Source organism: Callionymus lyra, chromosome 13 (genome assembly GCF_982586985.1).
Source record: "Callionymus lyra chromosome 13, fCalLyr1.hap1.1, whole genome shotgun sequence".
Taxonomy (NCBI): domain Eukaryota; kingdom Metazoa; phylum Chordata; class Actinopteri; order Syngnathiformes; family Callionymidae; genus Callionymus; species Callionymus lyra.
The window spans coordinates 8994116-9018490 of record NC_141830.1 but is presented as its reverse complement, the minus strand read 5'-3'; the positions used below and the strand labels follow the sequence as shown (position 1 = coordinate 9018490).

At 37.3% G+C, this 24375-nt stretch overlaps 2 protein-coding genes across 5 annotated transcripts; one reads left to right on the top strand and one right to left on the bottom strand.

Annotated features, from left to right (window-relative positions):
• Window positions 1-236: 236 nt before the first annotated feature.
• LOC148067263 (uncharacterized) lies at window positions 237-6172 on the bottom strand. 2 transcript variants are annotated; one of them, XM_087806577.1, is made up of 4 exons: window positions 6082-6172; window positions 795-936; window positions 568-702; window positions 237-406 (listed from the first exon to the last, which is right to left on the bottom strand). In XM_087806577.1, the coding sequence occupies exons 1-4, from the start codon at window positions 6082-6084 to the stop codon at window positions 297-299; spliced, it is 390 nt and encodes a 129-aa protein (XP_087662703.1). In that variant the 5' UTR covers window positions 6085-6172; the 3' UTR covers window positions 237-296. The 2 variants fall into 2 exon arrangements, with proteins under 2 accessions (XP_087662703.1, XP_087662705.1); XM_087806579.1 differs by lacking the exon at window positions 6082-6172 and adding an exon at window positions 5507-5554.
• Window positions 6173-7313: 1141 nt separating this feature from the next.
• Window positions 7314-23935, top strand: rnf144b (ring finger protein 144B). Of its 3 annotated transcripts, none has more exons than XM_087805368.1 (9): window positions 7314-7598; window positions 9651-9927; window positions 12862-13134; window positions 13893-13997; window positions 15303-15363; window positions 16667-16868; window positions 20824-20968; window positions 21040-21129; window positions 22121-23935. In XM_087805368.1, exons 3-9 carry the CDS (start codon window positions 12958-12960, stop codon window positions 22286-22288), a joined length of 948 nt encoding a protein of 315 aa, XP_087661494.1. In that variant the 5' UTR covers window positions 7314-7598; window positions 9651-9927; window positions 12862-12957; the 3' UTR covers window positions 22289-23935. The 3 variants fall into 3 exon arrangements, with proteins under 3 accessions (XP_087661494.1, XP_087661495.1, XP_087661496.1); XM_087805369.1 differs by having other exon boundaries at window positions 7314-7602; XM_087805370.1 differs by lacking the exons at window positions 7314-7598; window positions 9651-9927 and adding an exon at window positions 12333-12367.
• Window positions 23936-24375: the final 440 nt, after the last annotated feature.

Sequence of the window (24375 nt, the reverse complement as noted above, 5' to 3'; positions counted from 1 at the left end):
TGTTTCCATAGGAGTACTTCACATCTGCATTAAACAATAGCAGTTGTTTCCATAGGAGTACTTCACATCTGTATTCAACAATAGCAGTTGTTTCCATAGGAGTACTTCACATCTGCATTAAACAATAGCAGTTGTTTCCATAGGAGTACTTCACATCTGCATTAAACAATAGCAGTTGTTTCCATAGGAGTACTTCACATCTGTATTCAACAATAGCAGCTGTTTCCATAGGAGTACTTCACATCTGTATTAAATAAAAGCAGCTGTTTCCATAGGAATACTTCACATCTGCACATTCAGTCTTGTTTTTCGACGTTTGAGTCGAGATCCACCGTCATGACGTTGTGATCCCCAAACATGGCGTAGTTTAACTCTGAGTTTTCGATGTGATAGCTTCTACTTTCACCTATGAGTGGAATGAAGAAGATTATTATCGTGCACATTTAATCAGCCATTCATAAACTAAAAAAACACAAAAAAAACACTTTCAATAACTCTATAACAGATTTCAAGATGAGAATGGTTGACTGAAATACTGTGATTCATTCAACGATCTACACGACTCACCTCCGCTCTCGGATTGCATTTGGAGAAGTTCTGATCCCGTACAAGAACACTTCTGGTTCTGGAAGCTGCAGTTGTTGAGGGTGGAGTCGCTGATGTTGATGATGGTCACAACTTGGATAATCTGTGGTTGTTTAGCTTTTTTTAAAAAAAAAAATGTTTTTAATAAGAGAAGCATTAAAATATGGAAACAACATTTCTATCCGATAAACAGGTTTGTTTTAATCTACCTTGGATGTGTGGGACATCTTCACACTGCTCGCTGGTCGGTGGAAGGCAGAAAACCGCACCAACCATATCAAGACAGTGATTTGCCATGACCTTCATCCTCTGCAGGACTCTCTTCACCTGGGCTGATCCACAAGTCTCCACCTGGAATAAAGTTGTTTATAGTCTTCAGGTACTTTTTTGAATGTGATTCACCAGGGCCAGATTTTCTTGAAGCATAGTAATACTTAGGGGTACGATTGGCTACAATCATGACACAGAGGCAACTTTCCGATATGTAGTGATACTGTAGTAACAAGGATGTATTTGTAGTATTGTCGAGTGTTGCAGAATTTACAGACCACATGACTCTTGACGAAGTCGTAACTGCTTTAATTTATTTTGAAACCAGAAATTGTCCATCAGCTTTCAAAACTGCTGGAGTCAACTGTATCCTCTCGTCCTCAGTCGTCACAGGGGATTTTAATTTTATTTTAGCTGCGGAGGACGGAACGACTGCTGCTATCTAGCGGCCAGAAACTGTGACCAACCCGTGAATAGTTGCATGTTAATAGTAAAAAAAATATTAAAATAAATGTTTTATTTTATACACAACCATAATAGCTTTGAAAAAAAATTAATGCAATTTAAATCAATACAGTAAGTTGTAAAGCGATACTGTAATGTTGAACCATTATTTTAATATATTGCTTAGGTTTTTGGTTTTTGGTTTTCGTATTTCAATGTCAATAAAGGTCATCCTGTGCCTCACATCTTCAGGAAAGGAACTGGAGCAGTGCAGGTCTAGAACCTTGGTATGAATTAACAGAGAAACGTATACAATTCTTGACGGTTAGGACTTCAATACTCAGTTCATGTGTCCTCGCTAGGCACAAGAACTTGTTTTTGCGTCGGGGAATCCCTGCTGCTGTCCGATCTACGTCACACCCTCTCCTCGCCATGTCACGTGACCATTTACAATCATGTGAAAGTGAAAGTCAAACTTTCAATTTGTTGACGAGGCTTTGTGTTAAAAAAAAAGAAAGAAGTTCCACCGTGTGGATTGTATATGTTGACTCGTGGGCGACTATAGTAAATACTATTTTTTTTTTTTAAGTAATTCAAATTAAATGAGCCAAGTCTACAGAGCAGGAGCACTCTCAAAAGATGTCTGTCTGAAAGTGTCGCTACCAAGTTTATGGAAATAATTCCCTCTGTGCTCAGTAAAACGCCTAGCCTCAGTGTGTCAAGAAACTCTACCCATAGTCACCCCGACATTGATAACTTTGTGGGCAGTTTTACAGACTCGTTGCACAATACGCTTGACTTAATCGCACCACTAACTAAAAAGACTGTTAACATAAGTAGTCTTGCTCCCTGGTATACTCAGGAAACACGTAAATTAAAACAGGATTCTAGACGACTAGAGAAGAAATGGTGTTCATCAAAACATAATGAATTCTACCAGGACTGGCAGGATAAGTTAAAAATATACAAGGCATCTCTTCGGAAAGCCAGAGCCAGCTATCTCTAATCTAGTATTCATTTCAAAACTTCCGGAGAAAACGAGTCAGCTCTGTGATTATCTCCAGGACAATGATCAATTTGAGGCGTTTCAGTCTGGTTTTAGGGAACACCACAGCACAGAGACCGCCCTGGTAAAAGTAAGTAACGACCTACTGATGGCCTCTGATCAGGGCCATGTTTCAGTTCTTGTTCTTCTAGATCTCAGTGCTGCATTTGACACTGTCGATCACCAAATCCTTCTACAGAGGCTAGAAAACCATTTAGGCATTCGTGGAACTGCTCTTAACTGGTTTAAATCTTACCTGTCGGATAGAACGCACTATGTACATGTCAACCACCTCTCATCGACACACACTAAGGTCAGCTATGGTGTCCCACAAGGTTCTGTTCTTGGTCCAATACTATTCACAATCTATATGCTCCCACTAGGGGACTTGATTAGAAGACACTCTATACATTTTCACTGTTATGCTGATGACACCCAACTTTACTTGTCCATGAAGCCAGATGAAAGAAATCAGCTAACACAATTACAGTCCTGTATCACAGATATCAAGTCATGGATGACCAAAAACTTCCTCCTACTGAACTCGGAAAAGACTGAGGTTTTACTAGTTGGTCCGCAACATCTCAGACAATCATTAACTAATGATCTAGCTTTACAAAATGGACTTGCTCCTGCTACTAGCACCACTGTAAAGAATCTGGGTGTATGCTTTGACGAGGACTTATCATTTAACTCACACATAAAACAAATCTCACGGACTGCTTACTTCCACCTTCGTAACATTTCAAAAATTAGGCACTTCCTTCCTTTAGATGCTGCTGAGAAGCTCATCCATGCTTTTGTTACCTCCAGGCTGGACTATTGTAACTCTCTTCTGTCAGGCTGTTCTAAAAAGTCTCTCAGAACTCTTCAGCTCATTCAGAACTCTGCAGCTCGTGTCCTGACTAAGACTAAGAGGCGCGAACACATTTCCCCTGTACTGTCTTCCCTACATTGGCTTCCTGTAGAATTTAGAATACAATTTAAAATCCTTCTCCTAACCTATAAAGCCTTACATGGTCTAGCACCAACATGCATTAAAGATTTAATCCAAACTTACCAACCCTCAAGGACCTTACGATCCCTAAACTCTGATCTACTAGTTATACCACAAATCTCTAAATGTAGATTCGGAGCCAGGGCCTTCAGTTTTCAAGCCCCTCTGCTGTGGAACAAACTACCGGCTTCAGTCCGGAGGGCAGACACCCTCTCTATGTTTAAAAATAATCTTAAAACCTTACTTTTCGATAAAGCCTATAATTAACTTGACTGTTTATCTCTAGCTGTCATAACTATCAAAACTGTTTATCTTAGCTGCTATAGGCTGAGAATGCTGGAGGAGTTTTAGTTTTAGTTTTAGACACCGAGCTCTGTGTATCCTTCTTTTCTCGCCGGGGCCGTTCTGGCTTGGCCGATTCGGGTGTGAGGGGCCCGGCGGGTGGGGCCTGTGGGTGCCTTGGGCCTGGTGGTGGTGACCGCTGGTGCCGCGATGGCCCCGTGTGCCGGCGGGGGGGTGGACCGCTTCCGGGGGTCTTTGGTGGTGTGTGGGGGCTGGTGCTGGCGGGGGTGGTTGGGGTGGTGGATGGGGGGTTGCGCTGGGGGTGGGGCTGGGGCTGGCCGGGTGTTCTGGATGACCTTCCGGCCCCGATGGCTTCGCCTGTCTTGGGGTGGGTGTCTGCTGCAGCGGTGGCTGTGGTCCTCTACCCGCCCTGTGTGGCATGTGCTGTGGTCGGGGAGTTTGTCGCCCTTGGTCCTGGGGGTTCGTGGCCGGGTTGGTCGGTCTTTCGGGGGCTTCCCGGGTGGAGGGGGCCACACTGGGGGGACGGCGGAGGCATTGGGCGGACCCATGTTACCGTAGAGACCATGTACCGCCCATGCAAGTGCTGCTGTCCCCCTGGGTTATGCATGGTGGGTGGGGGCGGGGGCTGGGGGTCAGTACGTGCACCTTAGTACTGACTAAGGTGCACGTCCCTTCCCTCATGACATGGGGGAGGTGGGCTGCGGCTGTTGGGGACGGTCTACAGTTCAAAGATTGGGGGCCGTTCCCGGACGGCTGCAGCCCCATTGCCCCCGCCCTGCCCGCACAACCGTGGCCCCCCTGTGACCCGGGGGACCTGGGCCGGTGCCTGGCCATTGCTCCCCCGGGCTCATGCGGTGGCACTCGACCCGGCTACTGGCCGTGTCCGCAGGGTATTGGGGGGGGGCTCCGCCGCCGCTGCTGTGGTGGATCCCTATCTTCTTGACTCGGTCCCCTGCTATGGACTTGGTGGCAGCCTGACGGTCTGGGGGTCCTCCGTGGCCCGGCCTGGCCCCGGGGCTCTATCCCCTGACTGGTTCTTCTGGCTGCCCCTCTGCCCCGTAGCCTGCACCTGGTGCCTCCCCCTCTCTGCTTCCTCGGTCGTCCTTGCCTGTGCTTGCCCTCTCGCGCCCCCGGTGGTGGTCCGCCTTCTCGCTGGTGTTTGGGGTCGGGTCTGGTGGTTATCTCGCCTGCCGGGTCCTGGTCTCCCGCGGGTTCCTGCCGCGGCTTGGGCCCCTGTGTCTGGATCTGCTGTGCTAGGTATGTGCCCTCTGGCCTGGCTATTTCAACCTCCCCCCCCCCCCCTCCCCTCTATATATCTTCACCCGTCACCGGAGTCTGTATACCTGTGTATTGTATACATTTGTCCCAAACCCACACCTTTTTATTTCTCTCCCGGAGCCCCAGGGATCCACCTCCAGAGCTGCTGCTGTTCCAGGGATCCACCTCCAGAGCTGCTGCTGATCCAGGATCTTCACCACGTCATCAGATCCCGAGTTCTCTCCAGCACCCCCATGGACCCTCCTACACTCTCCTCTTTTCTCTCACTATATCCTCCCTCACTCCTCTCCTTATCCATTTGTCTACCCCCCCATCCTTCCTCCCAGCCGGTCAAAGCGGCAGGCCGTCAACAATGAGTCTGGTTCCGCTCGAGGTTTCTGCCTCCCAAAAGGAAGTTTTTCCTCGCCATTGCTCACTGTACAGCTCACTGTACAGTGTTTTGTTTCTTGCTCTTTGTTGAATTGCTGGGATCTATTTTTCCTTAATCAACTGTAGTCTTATTTCAACTGTATAGTGTCTTGAGATAACTTTGTTATGATAAGACACTTTAAATAAAATTGAATTGAATTGAAATAAGATCTTACCATGTCGACGATGGTTTTTCAATCTCGGTGCCTTTGATCATGGACTGAGTTCTGAAGCAAGTACTCGACGCTTCGGAAGGAAAGTTGCACACCTGAGCACTGGCTCCCAAACTGTCTGTTTTGTAATCTGTTTGTAATCTAGAATGTGAGGTAACGTTTCAATGCTTAAAAGATCCAAAATTCTCCGAAAGGCGTGAGCTTCTCCTAACGTCAATGTTTTTTCCCCAGCTGTCATTGAACGCCTCTCGGGCAGCAGCTTCCTGGATGGAAGACAAACACTCGAGCACTGACTTCTCTCTTTTCTTTTTTTTTTAAAAACATGTCAGTACATGGTTCTGGCTCGACTGTACTGTCGAAGCGCGTGTGTAGAGGGTGTGTATCGTCGTATTTTGTATTTTAGTTCACCGGACTGTCACCGGGTCTCGTCTGCGGACGTAGTTTCAACACGTGTGGGAGCTTCAGTGCGACACATTATTATTATTATTATTATTATTATAAAAAAGTAAAACTTTCAATTTGTTGACGAGGCTTCGTGTTAAAAAAAGTTTTTTTAAGTAATTCAAATAAGATCTTACCATGTCGACGATGTTTTTTCAATCTCGGTGCCTTTGATCATGGACTGAATTCTGAAGTGCAGGTACTCGACGCTTTGGAAGGAAAGTTGCACACATGCGCACTGGCTCCCACACGCATGCGCACTGTGGTATGTGGGTGTGGGACAAGTATAACAATGTCCAATGTTTATTAAACAAAAACAAAATATCATAAAATGTTGGTCACACGAGCAGTATGGAAGTATATCAGTGCCATCGGAATATTTGAAAGGTTTAATTTAACATAGCAAATGTTGAAACTTTTAAAATCAAAATAAAGTTGCTTATTTTTTATGCATGTAATTATTACAATTATTTTAAACTATTGAATTCCATACTTTGAAAATTGAAAAGTTGAATTACTTTTTTTTTAAACAACTGAATTAAATTATTTTCTACATTAAATATTGGAGTATATATTTGAAACATAGAGTTTGATATACTCATTCCATTATTTCAAAAATACACTTTCAAAATTCTTTTATATGCCTCTTTAGAATCCCTTATTAGTCCCGCAAGGGGAAATTCAGTAGTGCTTTTTACAGCCATTCACACATACTGTAAGTAAGTAAGTAAGTAATATTTATTTATATAGCGCTTTTCGAGACCAGGGTCACAAAGCGCTTAAACAATCAAAACAATACTCAAAAAAGTATATACTTTAAAGATCAAGATAATACTGAGAACAACACAGGAGTTCGAGAAATTCAAGGAAAAGCCTGAACAAATAAAAACGTCTTAAGATGTTTCTTGAAGGAGTCAGTAGATCCATCAAGCGCAAAGGGAGAGGAAGATCGTTCCAAAGCTTAGGAGCAACAGCCTGAAAAGATTTCTCTCCTCTGGTACTGATGGGAGTAGGCTGCACACTTGCGCCAAGTCTACCATCAGGAGCAATCAGGTGTCTTTTATCAACTCAATGCTTGACCAAGTGCGCTTCGATGCAAACAAACCCACGATTACTGAAATGATCAATAACTTTACCATGTCAACAAGTGTATAAAATATTGCATCACAAGAACGGTTTGAAAGGCTGCATCCTTTAGTATCTATTTTTGGTTAAATTGACTTCTGGACGTTTAATTACACATGTGTGAAAGTAGTCATAACAAACAGTTATGACTGAGTTCTAATTCTAATTCTAACTATTTCTGCGTTCGGGGGCAGGAGTGCAGTAAAAGTATGATGATGTGCTTTTCTATGTTAGTCTTTGTATCCTTGTCATATCCTTTGTCTTTGTCATTTTTCTTTGATCTGTTCTTTATCTTTAGACTTAGATTGTATCATCTTGTTCTTTCTCGTTATTTCTCTTTGTTGTTCTTCTTATTTTATTTTATTTATTTTTTTATGAAAAATTGCTGTATTTGCTGTGGCAAATTGGAAAAAAAAAAATTTCCCGAAGGAGACCTCCTAAATCTAAAAAAAAACCTAAACCGTTGCATTACGCTGCATTCAAGTGGAGTACGTAAGCAGTAATGCACTCCAAATGAATATCTATTAAAGTAAGTAAGTAATTTTTATTTATATAGCGCTTTCCTTCGATCCACCGAAACGTTTTCTTGTCTGCTTTGTAACACGTTTTGTAATCTAGAATGTGAGGTAATGTTTCGATGTTTAAAAGATCCTAAATTCTCAGAAAGTCTTGAGCTTCTCCTAAATTCATTCTTTTTTCCCCACTGTCATTGAACGCAGCAGAGCTCGGGCAGCAGCTTCCTGTAGAAGACAAACCATTAAATACTGACTTCTTTTTTTAAACAGCAGACAGATCACATTTATACCTTTTTGCAAACGGTGAAGGTCATGTCGTAGTGATTCCAATGAAGTGTAGACTCTCTGGACATTGTTTTTTTTATTATTGTCCTTTCTTTGTAAAGAAGTCTGTGTTTGTTTTGTTATTTATACACCACTAACATTGATGGTCTTTTATCTTGTTGTTACATTTAGGTTCAGTCAAACACATTGTCAAAATGAACATTAAACATTTGGTCGAGTTGATAAAACAAAATATGAAGTAGGTTTCAAAGCAAAGTATGTACATTTAAGTAGTACTACTCTTTTTTACCCACGTGTAGTAGCAGCGAAAATATAGTTTCTTCAATCAAAAAAAGTTACTTAAATTAAATTTTAAAAAAGACAGAAAAACTTTTTTCACTTTGATTAAAAAAAATACTTTATATTTTTGATGACAATGAGATTCCCTGAGACATAAAGGGTAACTTTAATTCAAGGAAATTGAAAAGGAAAATATTAGAGTAACCTTTTTGTTTGAAAATTGTTTTTTTTATTGAAGTAATTTAAAAATAAATAAAACATAAGCAAATGTTTGCTACTTGGCAAACATAGTCCGCATATTGTCGTCCTAATTTGTACACTTTAAAAATATTCCAGTAGATGGCGTTGCTTCGTTATTTCTTATACCCCATGTTTTCCACAATTTGATTTTTATCGACATCTATTTTTGTTAACATTCCAAATTATTTTGTCAACCTTTCTTGTATACGTGATATTTGAAATATAATCCATTCTTAAATAACAACAAATAATTCAACAAAAAAGTTATTCATTTGGAGGCTTAAAGAAAAATGTATTTGTATTTCACGTGTTTTAGTTGCAATAGTTATTCATTCAAGACAAAAACTGTGTCATATAATGTACTGTATGTTAAACTAGTCTTCACTTAAATACATTAAGAAACACTACTGATGATGTGTTCAGGAGCATTGGAGGATTTATTAAAAAATATGTACAGTATATATATAATATAATAAATGTTGGTAATGAGCAGTATGGAAGTATATTACTGCCATCGGCATATTGAAAGGTTGAATTTAACATTTTAAATGTTGAAACTTACATTTTTAAATTGGAACACAGACGTTTATTTTTAGTAATCGAATAATTATTAAAAAAAAACACATTTTACTATTGAATAACTATTAACTATTGAATTCCATAATTTGAATATTGGAAAAGTTGTATAACTTATTTTTTTTAAACAACTGAATTCAAAAATGTAATGTTTTCTACATGAAATAATTGAGTATATATTTGAAACATAGAGTTTGGGATACTTTTTTTTTTAATGTGCCTATTTAGTTTATTTTTATCAACTTAACGCTTGATCAAGTGTGTTTCGGTGCAAACAAACCCACCCTTACTAAAATTATAAATAACATAACCATGTCAACAAGTGTGTATTTCGACATTTTGTAAATATACATCTGCCTGAATATTGCATCACAAGAACGGTTTGAAAATCCTTTAATATCTATAGTTGGTTAAATTGACTTTATTCTGGTCGTTTAATTCCACATTCGTGAAAGTAGTCACAACAAACCATTGCATTACGCTGCATTCAAGTGGAGTACGTAAGCAGTAATCCACTCAAATTGAATATCTATTAAAGTATCTCCTTCGATCAACGGAACCGTTTTCTTGTCTGTTTTGTAATCTGTTTGTAATCTAGAATGTGAGGTAACGTTTCAATGCTTAAAAAGATCCAAAATTCTCCGAAAGGCGTGAGCTTCTCCTAACGTCAATGTTTTTTTCCCCAGCTGTCATTGAACGCCTCTCGGGCAGCAGCTTCCTGGATGGAAGACAAACACTCGAGCACTGACTTCTCTCTTTTCTTTTTTTTTTAAAAACATGTCAGTACATGGTTCTGGCTCGACTGTACTGTCGAAGCGCGTGTGTAGAGGGTGTGTATCGTCGTATTTTGTATTTTAGTTCACCGGACTGTCACCCGGGTCTCGTCTGCGGGGTCGTAGTTTCAACACATGTGTGGGAGCTTCAGTGCGACACACAACCACAGCCCCTCCAGCCCGGGAGAAGGTAAGACCCCCTTCTGTCCTCCACACATCTACACTGCATCCCCCTTTTTGTCTTTCTTAAGGAAAGGACGTGAGCTGGTTCTTGTTCCGTGACTGCGTCAGTATTTTCATTATTGCACAGGAGGCAACATCTTGTCTCAAATGTTTAGATTTAAAAATCGTCATTTCCTTTTTAAAATGGAACATCATATGCTATTGTATTTTTTATTATTATTGAAAGCGTTTATTATAAGATTTAGAACCAGTTGTACATATGAGTTGAACACTGCTGCACTCTTCCCTGGCTGGATGCCTCCAGACAACCCTGGCTGGATTTTATATTTATTTGTTTAATTCTGTTTTTCTTGGACATAGCTTAATAGTGTGTGTGCCAAGACCCACAGGGACCAAGTCAACAACCCTAGGACCAGAAGACAAGCACCCATAATGTGAAACTCTCCCGACTCACTCGCATGTTTCAAATGTTGAAGTCTTCCTCTCCAAGAAGTCCCTCATCATGTCCATGTTTTCAACTTATTACTTCATAAAGTTCTCCCCCGTCTGAAATTTGGGCGAATGAGAGGTTACGAGAGTGGAGCCCATTACGATGTTATAATGTCTTCACTCCTCTACCCATCTGTAATCCCGCCCGCTTTGTTTATACAACAAGTCAGTTTTATCTTGACCTTAAAGTATATAATTTATTGAATATTGTTTTGATTGTTTAAGCGCTTTGTGACCCTGGTCTGGAAAAGCGCTATACAAATAAAAATTACTTACTTACTTACTTCCGAGATCGATGACATGCGGTGACAAACCTCGCTTGCTCTCTAGATTCACCAGAAAAACGAGGTGTGGTGCCTTTCAATGGATCTTTAAGTCCTTAAGTCTTTAAGTGGTTCACACAAAATTCAAATTAAAGTAATTTCCGACTTATCCTCAGGTCGACCAAGTGTTGGGAGCGTCTTTAGAGAAATACAGGTCTTCAATTTCCCTCTTTTACTGAAGCCCCCAAAATTGTTCAGAAAATCTTGAAAAAACTGGAGCTCCAGCACAAAGGAATTTTAGCAATCTAGAAGAAAAAAAGTGCATGTAAATACACCACGATAGCCAAGAATTCTGCGCTTAAGCACATTTGTGATCAGGCATCTCAAAGACTACTGCCTTGACTTGAATCTGGATCATAATTGTTTTTTAAAAGAAGCTACTCTTAGGTTTAAAATGCCACACATTTCTGTCACTTTTTTTCATCTGATTTAGTTTATGAAGCAGACTTTGATCTATGCTCCAAGATAAATATTAGATAACAAAAGAGAAATGACAGATTGGTCAACTTTATAAATGCTATTTGGCGTTGTATATGTGGCTATATTTTAAGATGACTATCATGGAACTTTCATCGTCTCACGTTATAAACTGTAGTTTATTAACACATGTTGCAAGCTCTCTTTTTAAAAACCTTTAAATATGAAACTAACCACTCGGTGTGTCTCAATACTACAATACTAAAGTGTAAATCAAATGAATATAAAATATGTCACATGTTTACTTACAGCATTTATGACGTTACACAAAGAATTAGGTCAGTAAGGCGAAGGCTTGGAAAACAACAGCCTCGGACTTTGTGATTATATGTTTGTTGTTTTTTTTATATTTGAACAGAGGAAACATTTGCTTGAATGTATTAGAGTCACTACGGTTCAGAATAAGTGGTTTCAAAAAACATCTTTGACTCACGGACACTGTCAGAAGAGACGCATTGTGTATTTAAGGAGATGATTTAAAATGTCCACAAATGTATTGCTCTTTTCTATACTGTATTTATGTGTACAACTTTATTGAGAAAAATAAGGAAAAGTACAAAAAAAAACAACCTTCCAATCCAAAGTCAACTGAGTGATCTTTTTACAAATATTCTACCTGGTAAACTGGGAAGTGCAAGTAATCTTGTCACATCTATTTACTTTCAAACTAAACGTTTTAATCAGTTTTATCTTGATCTTTAAAGTATATACTTTATTGAGTATTGTTTTGATTGTTTAAGCGCTTTGTGACCCTGGTCTGGAAAAGCGCTATACAATAAAAATGACTTACTTACTTATTTACTTACTCAGCGAGCCACCGTAGTATTACTCAGCGAGCCACTGTAGTATTACTCCCCAGATCACTGTAATATTACTTCGGTAGGTAGGTTGAACTTTCTTGAACCCTCAGGAGGTCTCTTTCGGGAAATTGTTTTTTTTCCAATTAGAAACAGCAATACAGTAATTATGCATAAAAATAAGAACAAGAATAAAGAGAAAGAACAAGATGACACAATCTAAGTCTAAAGATAAAGAACATAGATCAAAGAAAAATAACAAAGACAAAGGATACAAAGACTAACATAGAACCGAACATCATGATACTTTTGCGATGATAGTTAGCGAGTCAGCTTAGTATTACTCCACTGTAGTATTAAGGTAAGGTAAAACTTTATTGATCAGGAAATTGTTTAAATTACTATTACTCTGCTACGCTCCATAGTATTACTCCGCTACGCAACATACTATTACTTTACGAGTCACTCAAGTATTACTCCATGAGGCGTTAGAGTAATGCGCCTCGCAGAGTAATACAAATACATTTTTTGTAATTTGTGATCATTTTAAACCCTGTATATGTGCAATAAACACTTTGAAATATGAATAAAATATCTGTATTTGTCATATTTAAAAAAAAAAATCTTCGCAGTAGTCTCAAAACTTTACTGAAACCACTCACTTGCATCACATGACCAAAACACACTCGCTCATTGGCCAGTCATGTGTATATATAGGTTAGAAATGAACGTGGCTAAGGAGATTAAAAAACAAGCATGTAATGCATTTATTGATATTTCTAAACGTTTATGAATAATAAACAGAACCATTTTCAATTTTATAACCATTCATCAGTTCCACCTTCACTGTTTCAGCATCATGGATGCTGTAGCTCCACTCTGGTCCTCACAAAGGAGGTAGGAATCCATTTCCTTCTCCCTTCCCCCCCCCCACCCGCCTGCGAGCGAGACATGGCGAGGGCCGGACCCACGAGCAGCCCGCAGAACTACCGTTCAACTCCTGGCACCACTGACGACGGAGCTGACCCGGAGCTGAGCGCTGACGTCTTCTGCAAACTCTGCCTCAGTGAACAGCCCAGTTCTGCTACACTGAAGCTCCAGACCTGTGACTGCATCTTCTGTTCAGCGGTGAGTAGACTGTTGTGTCCGGCCCCAAACTTAAGTTCAGTCATACTTCTATCTTACATTTAATGTGGGTGTTCTGCATGCCTTTGCAACCATGTACAACTGAAAAAAGTTGATTAAATTCTGCAGATCCCCCCCCCCTTACCTAGGACCTTATCCCACCCTTTAAAGGTGACCTGAACAGCTCCCATGATGCTTTGCCGCCCAGCCTATCAACCACAGATGTCAACAACTTTTGATTATGCAACGTCAACGTAGAAATTCAATGCAGTATTTTAGCAACCAATTAGCTGTCGCTAAATAGAGGAAAGTGAAGCGTGAAAGTCGGGTTTTGTGGGTCCACTGTATTTGTCCTGGGGGTCTTCTGCCCCCTTGACCTGCTAGTCTGTGTGTTTTTTTTCAATGTATTATTAAAAAGAAAGAAAAAAAAACATCAAAATGGTGTCATCGTTTGGAGGAATACAAATGGACACAGGATATGTGATTTTTACGTTCCTTCCCATCCATGGAGTGAAGTTTTTAAAATACTAAATTGATGATTATTTTCTTATTTTTTGTCATTTAAAAAAAATTAAATTGTTATATTATCATCAGTTTCCAGACAGGTCAATAGTTTACAACTAATTCTACTATAATTTTATTGAATACGTCTCAATATTAGAAGATCTTTTGGAGTCTCCCACTGGCTTTAATGAAAAACTCAGTGCATATATATATTTATATTAAAATGTTTGATATATTGAGGGTAACTGTCTTTCCAGTGTCTGCAGCAGTATGTTCAGCTGGCTATCATTGAGGGCGGGGGGGCGCCCATCACCTGCCCAGATATGGCCTGCCAACAGTCTGGAGTGCTACTGGACTCTGAGGTATGTCCCCGTATAAAATGGTGATATGTGGGTCAGAGGCCTGGATGTTCAGTGTCAACTAACACCGGGAACACAAAAATAGTATTTAATATAACATAATACATGTAAATAAAATGTTGGTAATTTTCTTCAAATGCGAGTTCTTCTACTGGAGCAGGTCAGAATTCTCTTAGTTTAGGTGAAAGTTGTGTCTTTATACTAGTGCTGCACAGATGTTCCAAGAACGGGTTCGGATTCATGAAGCTTCATCGTTTGTTGTTGTTGTTCACCTAAAAAAAACCAATACCTAAATGATCAGTGAAAGTGTTTCTTCTACAGATATCATATCAAAATCATGGTAACTGTCTCAAAATAACAGATAAAAGTTCATGTTGACACAGTGGCCTATAAAGACGTCAGTGTTTAAGATAAGATAAGGGACAGAGAGGATAGATGACATCAAAAAGAAAAGGAGTTTGTTCAGTAAAGTATAACAAACTCACTATCAAAATCTCTTACTAGTAAGGTCAAATTTGGCCTGTAAATGAAACCGCTAAAAAATTTCATCCCCTTTTGACACACCTCCTCTACATAATTAAACTAAAAATGATGATCTCGGTCGCATTCATTCATAGCTATTATTAGGGTCGTGACGTTAGGTCATTGAAGCAGATGAGATGACGTTGGAAACTAGGGCGGCTGAGAGTTAACCTGACGCACATGAAACAGGTTTTTAGGTTGTTGTGGATCAATGGAATCGTTAAACCACTTTCTAACTGTGTGTCTTTAGTGTTCAGAAAAGTGTTGGAACTGATGGTTCCACGCACCCGGTTCAGGACCAGAGGAGAGAAATCCTTCCAGGCTGTTGCTCCTAAGCTTTAGAACAATCTTCCTCTCCCTCTGTGTTTGATGATCTACTGACTCCTTTAAGAAACATCTTAAGACTTTTTTATTTGTGCAGGTTTTTCCTTGATTTTCTGGAACTCCTGTGTTGTTCTCAGTATTATCTTCCACTTTAAAGTATATATTTTATTGAGTATTGTTTTGATTGTTTAAGCGCTTTGTGACCCTGGTCTGGAAAAGCGCTATACAAATAAAAATTACTTACTTACTTACTTACACTACCAAAATATTTAAATAAGACATCAAACAGAATGTAACAAATATATTGGCTAAAACACATCATTTCACATATAACCCATTTTGATGTTTCTGTTTTAACAATTTAGAAGCTGACGGAGACAATAGTGCGTTTGTCTTCCAAACATGGGTGTTTGATAACCTTTTGACTCCCTTGATCACAACATGGCTGTCGTTTGTCTCCAGGTCACGGTCTTGGTGTCGGTGGATCAGGCGGACAAGTATCAGCGCCTGAAGTTTGAGAGAGGTGAGTGCCGGGACCGGTTTCTCTCGCTCTACTGAAGTTGTATCAGAAATATATAATACAAAGAATCATCTATAATATAGACGCAAAACTCTTTCACATCTGATCCAAATTCTATTCTTATATTAATGATTTAAAGCAATTAATAATTTCTGCTTAGTTTAACTTTACTGTAATTTTAAAGCACAGGTAAGTCGTGGCCCAGGGGCCTTATTTGGCCAGCCAAGTCATTTAATGGGGCCCGCTGCATGGTTTTTGCGCCGAATATCTAAGAAGATTCAATGTTTATGTTGACACTGTATCTAGTACTTGTCGGTAAACAATGGAATCGGTTCAATCTATTTATTATTGATGTTTATAATTTGTACGTACACAGTCTCACTCAAGACTTACATTTTATTTTACTTTACACCGTGTCTCACTGGCCCCTCATATTTTGGCAAACCTCATTTTTTCTACTAGTTTGTAATCTGTAAAACATCATCCTTGTTTAAGATTTATTTGAACTGTGTTTGTTTATTTCCTTTATTGTTTTTACCTTTTGTCAGACTTTGTTGACAAATTTGCCTTTTGCCCTCTCTTCCAAAAAAAAAAGAAGTATAAACTATATACTTAAAAGAAGCGAGTAACTTCAAGTCACTGACTTATTTTTGTAGGAAGTAACTGTAACTAAGTTACTAATTTGAATTAACAGCCCAACGCTGATTATAAAAGCAAGATTTTGGAACAATAGAGAAGAATTAGTGTAATAAATGCTCATGTTTATGGATACGTGAGTATAAATATATAACTTGATCAGGTCAAGGTAAAAAGGACAAAAGACCCTCATTTAAAGTTTAACATTACGAAATATTTTAGCTACTTTTCTTTATTGAAAGGAGGCAGAAGTATAACTTCCCTTTATTCAATCTCCATTCAGCAATTTTATTTAATTGGAGGGACAGGTATACAAAAGTATTTTTATACCTGGGTAACCATACTTGAAGTTAAACTTACATTTGACATGATCGTACAATAACAATGTAACACATCTATTTGGTGCATGATTCATTTCTGCTTATCAGCTGACCAGAATATCATAACAATGAAAATGATAACAATGCATTTTATTTAAAGATACTATTCTATATACTCAAGGTCACCATACAGATACATTTAAAACACATTAAAACATGTATATTAATTGATTTGGTTTGGAAATTTTAAAAGTTGGCGAAGCCTACATCCCTTGAATAATAATAAAATATAAAATCCAAATATTTCTATTGTGATTTAATTTTAAGATCTACTCGTTGTTTATCAACAGAGGTTAAACTGGATCCCAGCAGAGCCTGGTGCCCGGTGCTTGAATGTCAGGCCGTGTGTGCTGTGCGGGCGAGCAGCGAGGGCGAACCCTTGGCAGTGCCCTGTCCCACGTGTCGGGCCGTGTTCTGCTCCGGGTGCAGGGGCCCCTGGAGGGACGACCACACCTGCCCCGAGCAGCAGCCCATGATCTCCGGTGAAAGCAGGTCAGTGGCTCAGGTTGTAGGTCAACCATGTGCTCCGGCGAGTCCTATGACGACTTTCACAAAGACGCACTTGTTGCTGCTGCTGCCACTAATCAAGTTTCATACACCGTCGACACACTGCAGTGTGCAGCTACACACGTATATCATCGGGATATTGAACTGTTAAATTTAACATTTCAATTGTTGGATTCTATAAATTATATAGATTATTTACCTATATTTATTTAAGGTAAGGTAAGGTAAGGTAAGACTTTATTGATCCCTCAGGAGGTCTCCTTCGGGAAATTGTTTTTTCCAACAGCCAGCAATTTTCCATAAACAATACAAAATAATAAATAAAAATAAAATAAGAAGAAGAACATAAAGAGAAAAAGAACAAGATGACACAATCTAAGTCTAAAGATAAAGACAAAGAACATAGGTCAAAGAAAAACAACAAAGACAAAGGATACAAAGACTAACATGGAACAGAACATCCAGATACTCTCACTCCACTCCTGCCCCCGAACTCAGAATTGTACAATTTAATAGCCCGAGGGATGAATGAGTCCCTGAGTCTATTAGTGTTTTTTCTAGTGTTTGTTCTATTTAATGCAATGTCATGTGTTTTTCTCCAAGCATTTAATTATTTATTTTTAAAAATGTATCTCAATTATTTGTATATTAAAAGCACAAATAAATATGTTTTTCTAAATTAATGTTTTTTTTTTTTTTATCTTTTTAAATCAAAAGTATATATTTTCTAAATCCAATACTTTTTCATTTGTAGCTTTTAAAAAAAATGTATGTAAAAAAACATTTAATTGAAAGTTGGATGAAGTAGCTCGGTACTCGTTTTGTCATGTCTGGTGTACCAACAATTTTATATTGAATTTAAAAGGCTACAAATAAAATAAAATAAAATCTTTTTCTGAATTATTGGAATTTTAAAAAATGTGTAAAAAAAAAAAAATCCTTTCATTTTGAAAATATTTGCACATTTTAATTCAGCTATTAAAATACAAAAAAAGTCAACAGTTCAATATAGAAATGATTGAATAAATTATTCAAATAAATAATAAGAAGCTTAAAAATAAGAACAGCTTCAAAAAAAAAAAAAAATCAAAGTTTCAACATTTGAAATATTAAATTCAATCCTCCAATACTCTGTCACTGATATACTTCCATAAACAACACAAAGTGACTAATTTGCACAATGCAAAGTTTTCGGTGCAACTATTTATAGTGCAAATCTTTGTTGTTTTGCATGTTTTGTTATTATTTCATACAAGTCTGGCCTTTTCCTGAACCAGTCAAGTGTGATGCCTTGCATATGGAATCATCCCGTTTGCTGAAAACATGAAGATGGAAGTCTAGAACCGCAGTTATGTCCTAAACGGCTGTGGTCTAATGATGTTTGCCATTATTTAACAGCTCTGTGTGCACTTGCAGCTTAACAGGAAGTGAAGATACTTTCTAAGGTATCAAAGGAAGCTAAAACAAGCTGCTGCAAGAATTATTCCAAAATTTCAGAAAGTACATTTTCTGAATAAAATGCTTTGGAATTGGTAAACTTTTAAATTCAGTATTGTCTGGTGGCACTATTATCATATCAACATTTTTATACTGAATTTAGAAGATTTATTTTTGAAATATTTGAATAAGAATATCAAACTGTGTAAAAAAAATATATATATATATATATTTTATTGGAAAATATTTTTAAAATTCAATTATTTAAAATAAATAAAGGAAAATTCAACCATTCAATATGCAAATTATTGAATTTAATTATTGAATTAAAAAAACAACCTTTTAGTATAGAAAACATATAAATTAATTATTATAAATAAATAAAATAAATAATTATAAACAAAAATTAAATGCTTGAAAGAAACAAAACGAATTGCAAAAAAAAAAAAAAACTTTATAAATTTCAAATTCAACAATAAATATTCTGATGATGGTGAAATACTTTTCTACTCCAGAGCACTAATGGAGAAATGAAAATAAAACTATAAAGTTAGAAGATGGAAAAGAATAAAAAGCTTGTTTTGAGGTATTTACAATATATTTTAGCATGAAAATCAACGAACAATTTTCATTTGAACACGATTGAAACGTCTTATCATTTAATTAATAACAAATTAATTGATCAATAGACAGATTTTGTGTAAAATACAATTATCTCCTTCAGCCCAGGTCGCTCGCACAGATATAGGCCGTATTAACCAAAATTAGCTTCTCTTAAAATGTTTGTTCTCACTCATGGAAAACGGACTAAAACGTAATGACCGGAGCGCCTAAGAGGGCTGGTATAGTAAAAATAAAATAGAATAAATAGCCAGGAGACAATGATATGATCCCTTTTTTTGATAATATTTAATCGTCACAAATGTTTGTCCGAGTCACTTTGTTTTTCCTTTATTTGTGCCATGATTGATTCAACAACACTTGCCTTTGTTCAGATTTCTCATCCAGTCTTTATCTGTAGTTGTAATTGTCGAGTCGCTTTTAAGCAAAGGTCATCTTCCGTCCGGGTCACTCAGGCCTCACGGCAGTGCTTCCGTGGCGCTGTGCCCGATCCTCCTCTTTTTTGGCTGGGAGACAATGGAATAGCCATAGAAGTCAGCAACTCCCCAATGACATCAGTCAGTCTAGCAGCGAGCGCGCTAATGGAGCTGCACAGCGGGGAGTACACGGAGTACACGGAGGGCACTGCTGAGAAATGCACCTCTATTAATCCTCCACTCATGTATTATTCAGAGTCACCAGAGGAAAACTGCACCACAACTGTTTAGTTGGTGAAACAAGTTCAAGATTATTCCGATATTGGTGGTGTTAGAACATATCTATACACTTAAATCGCAACATTCTTTATCACATTTTTTTGTACCGATATTCATCAGTACTGTGTCAATATTTTTATAACCACGTTTTCTTTTCTTTATAGTTTTCAAAACGTTTTAATTTTAATACACTGTGTACAAATAAAATAGGTTGTTTTATTTGTTTACAATTAACATTAAAATATTCAAGACATGGCTTTTAATATTTTGGCCGCTAGATGGCAGCAGTCATGTAAAGAAACGATAAAATCAAGCAAGATATTGGTCGACCGAGGACAAGAGGATACAGTCGATACCAGCAGCTTTTAAAGCTGATGTTTGGACATATTTTGGTTTAAAAACAAATTAAAGCTGTTATGACTTCGTCAAGAGTCATGTGGTCTGTAAATTCTGCAACACCAGACTCAAGTACTCTGACAATACTACACATATATCCTTGTTACTACAGTATCACAATATATCACTATATATGGTATCATTGCCCCTTTATCGTTATACAAATGGTATCGCAAAATTCTTTCCAATACAGATCTCTATGAAATTCTGTTAAGTAAAAATATGATTGATTGACTCGAGTTTAAGTATTTGTGTTCAAGTATAAATGAAGTGTAACCTATTTAAACTACATTTGATTAACAAAGTTTGACAAATATTTTTTTTTCTTAAGTTACCTCATAGGTAAAAAGAACCCATTGTCTCTCTTTGTGTAAACAGATCTACACATTGTATTTGGCAACTCATGAGGAGCAATTGCAGTTACACTGTTCTGGCACTGGAGGAGCCAGAAACAATATTTACAATCTTACGTATTGCTGCTTTAATGCAACTCGATATATACTTTGTACATGATCCCTTTTGATGCTGAACCGGCGATCTTACGAAAGAAAAAAATCCAGATAAAAAATCAGTCTGGTTCATAGAAAGTATTTGTACCAGAATGACGCAGACAAGTCGAAATTTATTAGTAGACTTTTATTTATTTGAGAACTGGGACGACGGATAACATACTTTTAATACAATACTTACAATTTACTGTCAAAAAAAAGATAAGCACATGTGAAGGTTTAATCGCTCACAGTTTTATTGTCTCATTCTTGGAAGGCTCTAATACCTTCTTGCGCTCTCAGGGTCGAAGCTGAAAGTCACTCGGACGTGGCCATCAAACAGTGTCCCATGTGTGGCGTCTACATCGAGAGGAACCAGGGCTGCGCTCAGATGCTGTGCAAGAGCTGCAAACACACCTTCTGCTGGTACTGCCTTCAGAACCTGGACGTGAGTGACTCGCCCGTCGCATGAAGACTTATTTTCCTCAGTCGCTAAATGTGGGTTTTTTGCGACCGCAGGGGGATATTTTCCTGAGGCACTACGACAAGGGACCGTGTCGGAACAAGCTGGGTCACTCCAGGGCTTCGGTCATGTGGAACAGGACGCAGGTGAGACTTCGACTCGTGGAGAATAAAAAAAAACATTGAAGTTTCCACTTATAACTGAGAGCTTATTGTAGAATCTTTTGATGAATTCTTTCTCATTAAAGTGGATGTCAACTAAACCAAGTTTATCCGTAGTTAATACCATATTTAAGTAAGTATTTTAAGTAGTGATAAAACCTTTAAAGTGCTATTTTGAATTAAGCAACTCAATTCTTTTCAGGATTGTAAAGGTTGTTTTTCATTCATTACAGACTCTTGAGTTAGGTTCTGTCAGTATTATTTTAAGGCTGACTTTTGTAATTTACAACAGACTCTAATGTTATGTTCTGTCAGTATGATTTTGAGCTGAATTTTGTCATTCATACAGACTCTTGAGTAACATTCTGTCAGTATTATTTTAAGGCTGACTTTTCAGACTCTTATGTTACGATCTGTCAAAATGCAATATTAAGTCATTTATGACACGTGGATCTCTATATTCACACACATTAACTAAAAATAATTGTATTTATTGTTACATTTGTACCAATGCAATCCCAGTTGAGCAAACTCTGAATGAATAAAACTCAGGATTAAAGAATTCCTTAATCAGGATTTCATCTAAACTAATCTAAAGTAATTGGTGTCTTTTGTTGCTGGTCCCTGTTACATTGTCTTCCCCACTTTGACACAGTCCTAGAATAACTGACAATTTAACTCTGAGACTTTTTATTTTTTTCTAACTTTAGAAACGGGAGCAAATCTGTGGAGCGGGAAAAGATAATTCCAATAAACTTTCATAACACCCGAGATTTTGAACCATCTCAAAATATCCTGTTGAGACTAGTATGTGCTGAGGGAAGCTTTACTAAGTAATAAAAAAAAAAGGAATTCTCTCTTGATATATTGTGGCTAAACCGTTCAAATGGAGACGTTTGGTGAGAGACTGAAGCGTCACTTGTGGGACAGAAACGTGTCTTTTTACACGTCATTCATGTTTTCTGTTGCTCCTCAGGTCGTGGGGATCCTGGTGGGAGTCAGTGTTGTGCTGCTGGTGACCTCTCCCCTCATCCTGCTGGCCTCGCCCTGCATCCTCTGCTGCTTCTGCAAGCCCTGCAGGGCCAAGAAGAGGAAGAAGAAGAAGATGAAGGACGTCAGCCTCGAAAAGTCTTCCACGTCGTAGCAACCTGGAGTCACTACTTTATTCACTCCCATGTTGGAGGATCTGACCTCGACCAGGGTGCACTTTTTTTCATTTCTCTGCTCGTAGACATCCGTTTTTGGAAGTAAATCGGTAACATCGTGAATGTTGAATTTAACATTTAAAATGGTAAAGAAAAAAAATTTATTGAAATTAATAAATTAAAAAATGTTTATATTGAAAGGATGATTTATTTAAAAAATAATTTAATTAAAAAAAATTGATAGTCTAAACCTAATAACTAAAAAATACTTTTGTTGAATTCTACATTTTCTTCATTTCATTTAATGAAGCCTTTTAAGTTTGATCTATAAAAGTTGATATAATATAATAGTATATAATAGTGACATTTTTTGTCTAATCAAAAAGGCTTTGAATTTCTTTTATACAAAAATATGTTTTTTAATTCAATATATTTCATGTATAATTCAATATAATATAAAACTATATCAATGTGAAATTTTGGTATATAGTGTCATAAGGTTTAAAAGGCTATGAATATGTTCAGAATTAATTATTTTTTATACACAAAACTTGCCATTTTTATTCTTACAATTAAAAAAAAAACAAAAAACATTTGTTTTCTTAATTCAAATAAGCTACTTTTTATATTGAATTAAAATGGTTGGTATAATTATAAGCCAACATTTGTATATTGAATTTAAAAAAAGAATGTACACATGGAGTTTGATATTTTTATTCAAATAATTTGAAGCCTTTTCATTTTAATATAAAAACGTTGTTAATTAAGTTTTTAATTATTTTTGAAAATATTCATGAAATCGTTTTAATTCAATTAAAACAATTGAAAAATGTAACTTTTAATTAAAAAAAACAAACAAATATTCAATAGAAACAAATTAAATAAGGCCATATTCAATAAAAAACAAAGTTGTATATATCAACATAAAACTTAATTAATTAAATTATTCTAATAGAATATTTATTCTTAAAAAATGCTCAAGAATTTTTCATCTTAAGTTTAAAGATTTTAAATGTTAAGTTCAACCCTTCAATCTTCTGATGTCACTGATAAACTTGCCTATTCCGGTCACTTTTCTTCTTCTTCTATCATCAGCAATCACAAATATTATCATTTAAAAAAAAAGAAAAAGAAGCATGTTTCTCACAAGTTAATGTGGACGGTGATGGAAAGTGAGTGAAGATGTTGCACAAGAGGAAGTTGGGAAAATCCCGACACTCGACTTGTCACACGAGTGTAAACTCTCGCGAGGCCGGACTTGAAAAGCCACAGCCGGTGGACGCATAAGTGCCTCGCTCTCCAGTGCCTGGTGCTCGCTTCTGTTTCCAATGCCTTCCATTCTGCTGTATCCAGAGACGGACGCGTGAGGATGTGATGATTGTAGGTCCGTGATCGATGCAAGAGCTTCTTTTATAGCAGGAGGAATCAAATCACCAATCATTCTTACCTGATCCGAGACGAATGAGTTGATCTTCTGCAAAAAAAACAAAACAACCCAAAGGATGTTGACCTTTGGAGTATCTTTTTATTTGTATTTATGGGTTATGTGTGCACTTCTCTTGTTTTATTGCTGCTTTTTACGTAGAAGGTTCTGCAGCAGAATTTTTATATCGGTCATGGAGATTAAAGAAACGCTATCAAACGTGTTGGTTTTGTTCTTCTGTGATGACGAACCTGTGACATCAACGTTCATCTTTTCAACCTCCTTCAAAAGTTGAAATCAGATTTATGAATTCATTCCACTTAATATTATACATACACTTTTAAATTGTTAAATGATGTGAATTATTAATAATCATTGCTTTATTTAATTTTTTCTTACAACATTTTTATTGTCAAACTTGACCGTTTCTTTTGTAAAAACGTTTTTTATTCTTGTTTATTAGGCATATTTTAACTTATAAAATTCTATATTTATATCTCAATACATTTATTTACTTTATGTAGACCTTTTATATAGAACTTACATACATTTGAATATGTTTTTAAAATAATTATTTAGACAAGAAACATTCGCCCCCTGCTGGTTGAAACTAAATACAGCAGGATTTAAACGACTTAAACTGTATCCATTCGTGTCTGTTTA

Coding starts and splice junctions, on each gene's coding strand:
- LOC148067263 (XM_087806577.1), bottom strand. Junction 703..794: donor AGATGTCCCACACATCCAAG/GTAGATTAAAAC, acceptor TTTTAAAAAAAG/CTAAACAACCACAGATTATC. Junction 407..567: donor AATGCAATCCGAGAGCGGAG/GTGAGTCGTGTA, acceptor TTCCACTCATAG/GTGAAAGTAGAAGCTATCAC.
- rnf144b (XM_087805368.1), top strand. CDS start 12,958: ATGGCGAGGGCCGGACCCACGAGCAGCCCGCAGAACTACCGTTCAACT. Junction 20,969..21,039: donor ACTGCCTTCAGAACCTGGAC/GTGAGTGACTCG, acceptor TTGCGACCGCAG/GGGGATATTTTCCTGAGGCA. Junction 21,130..22,120: donor TCATGTGGAACAGGACGCAG/GTGAGACTTCGA, acceptor GTTGCTCCTCAG/GTCGTGGGGATCCTGGTGGG.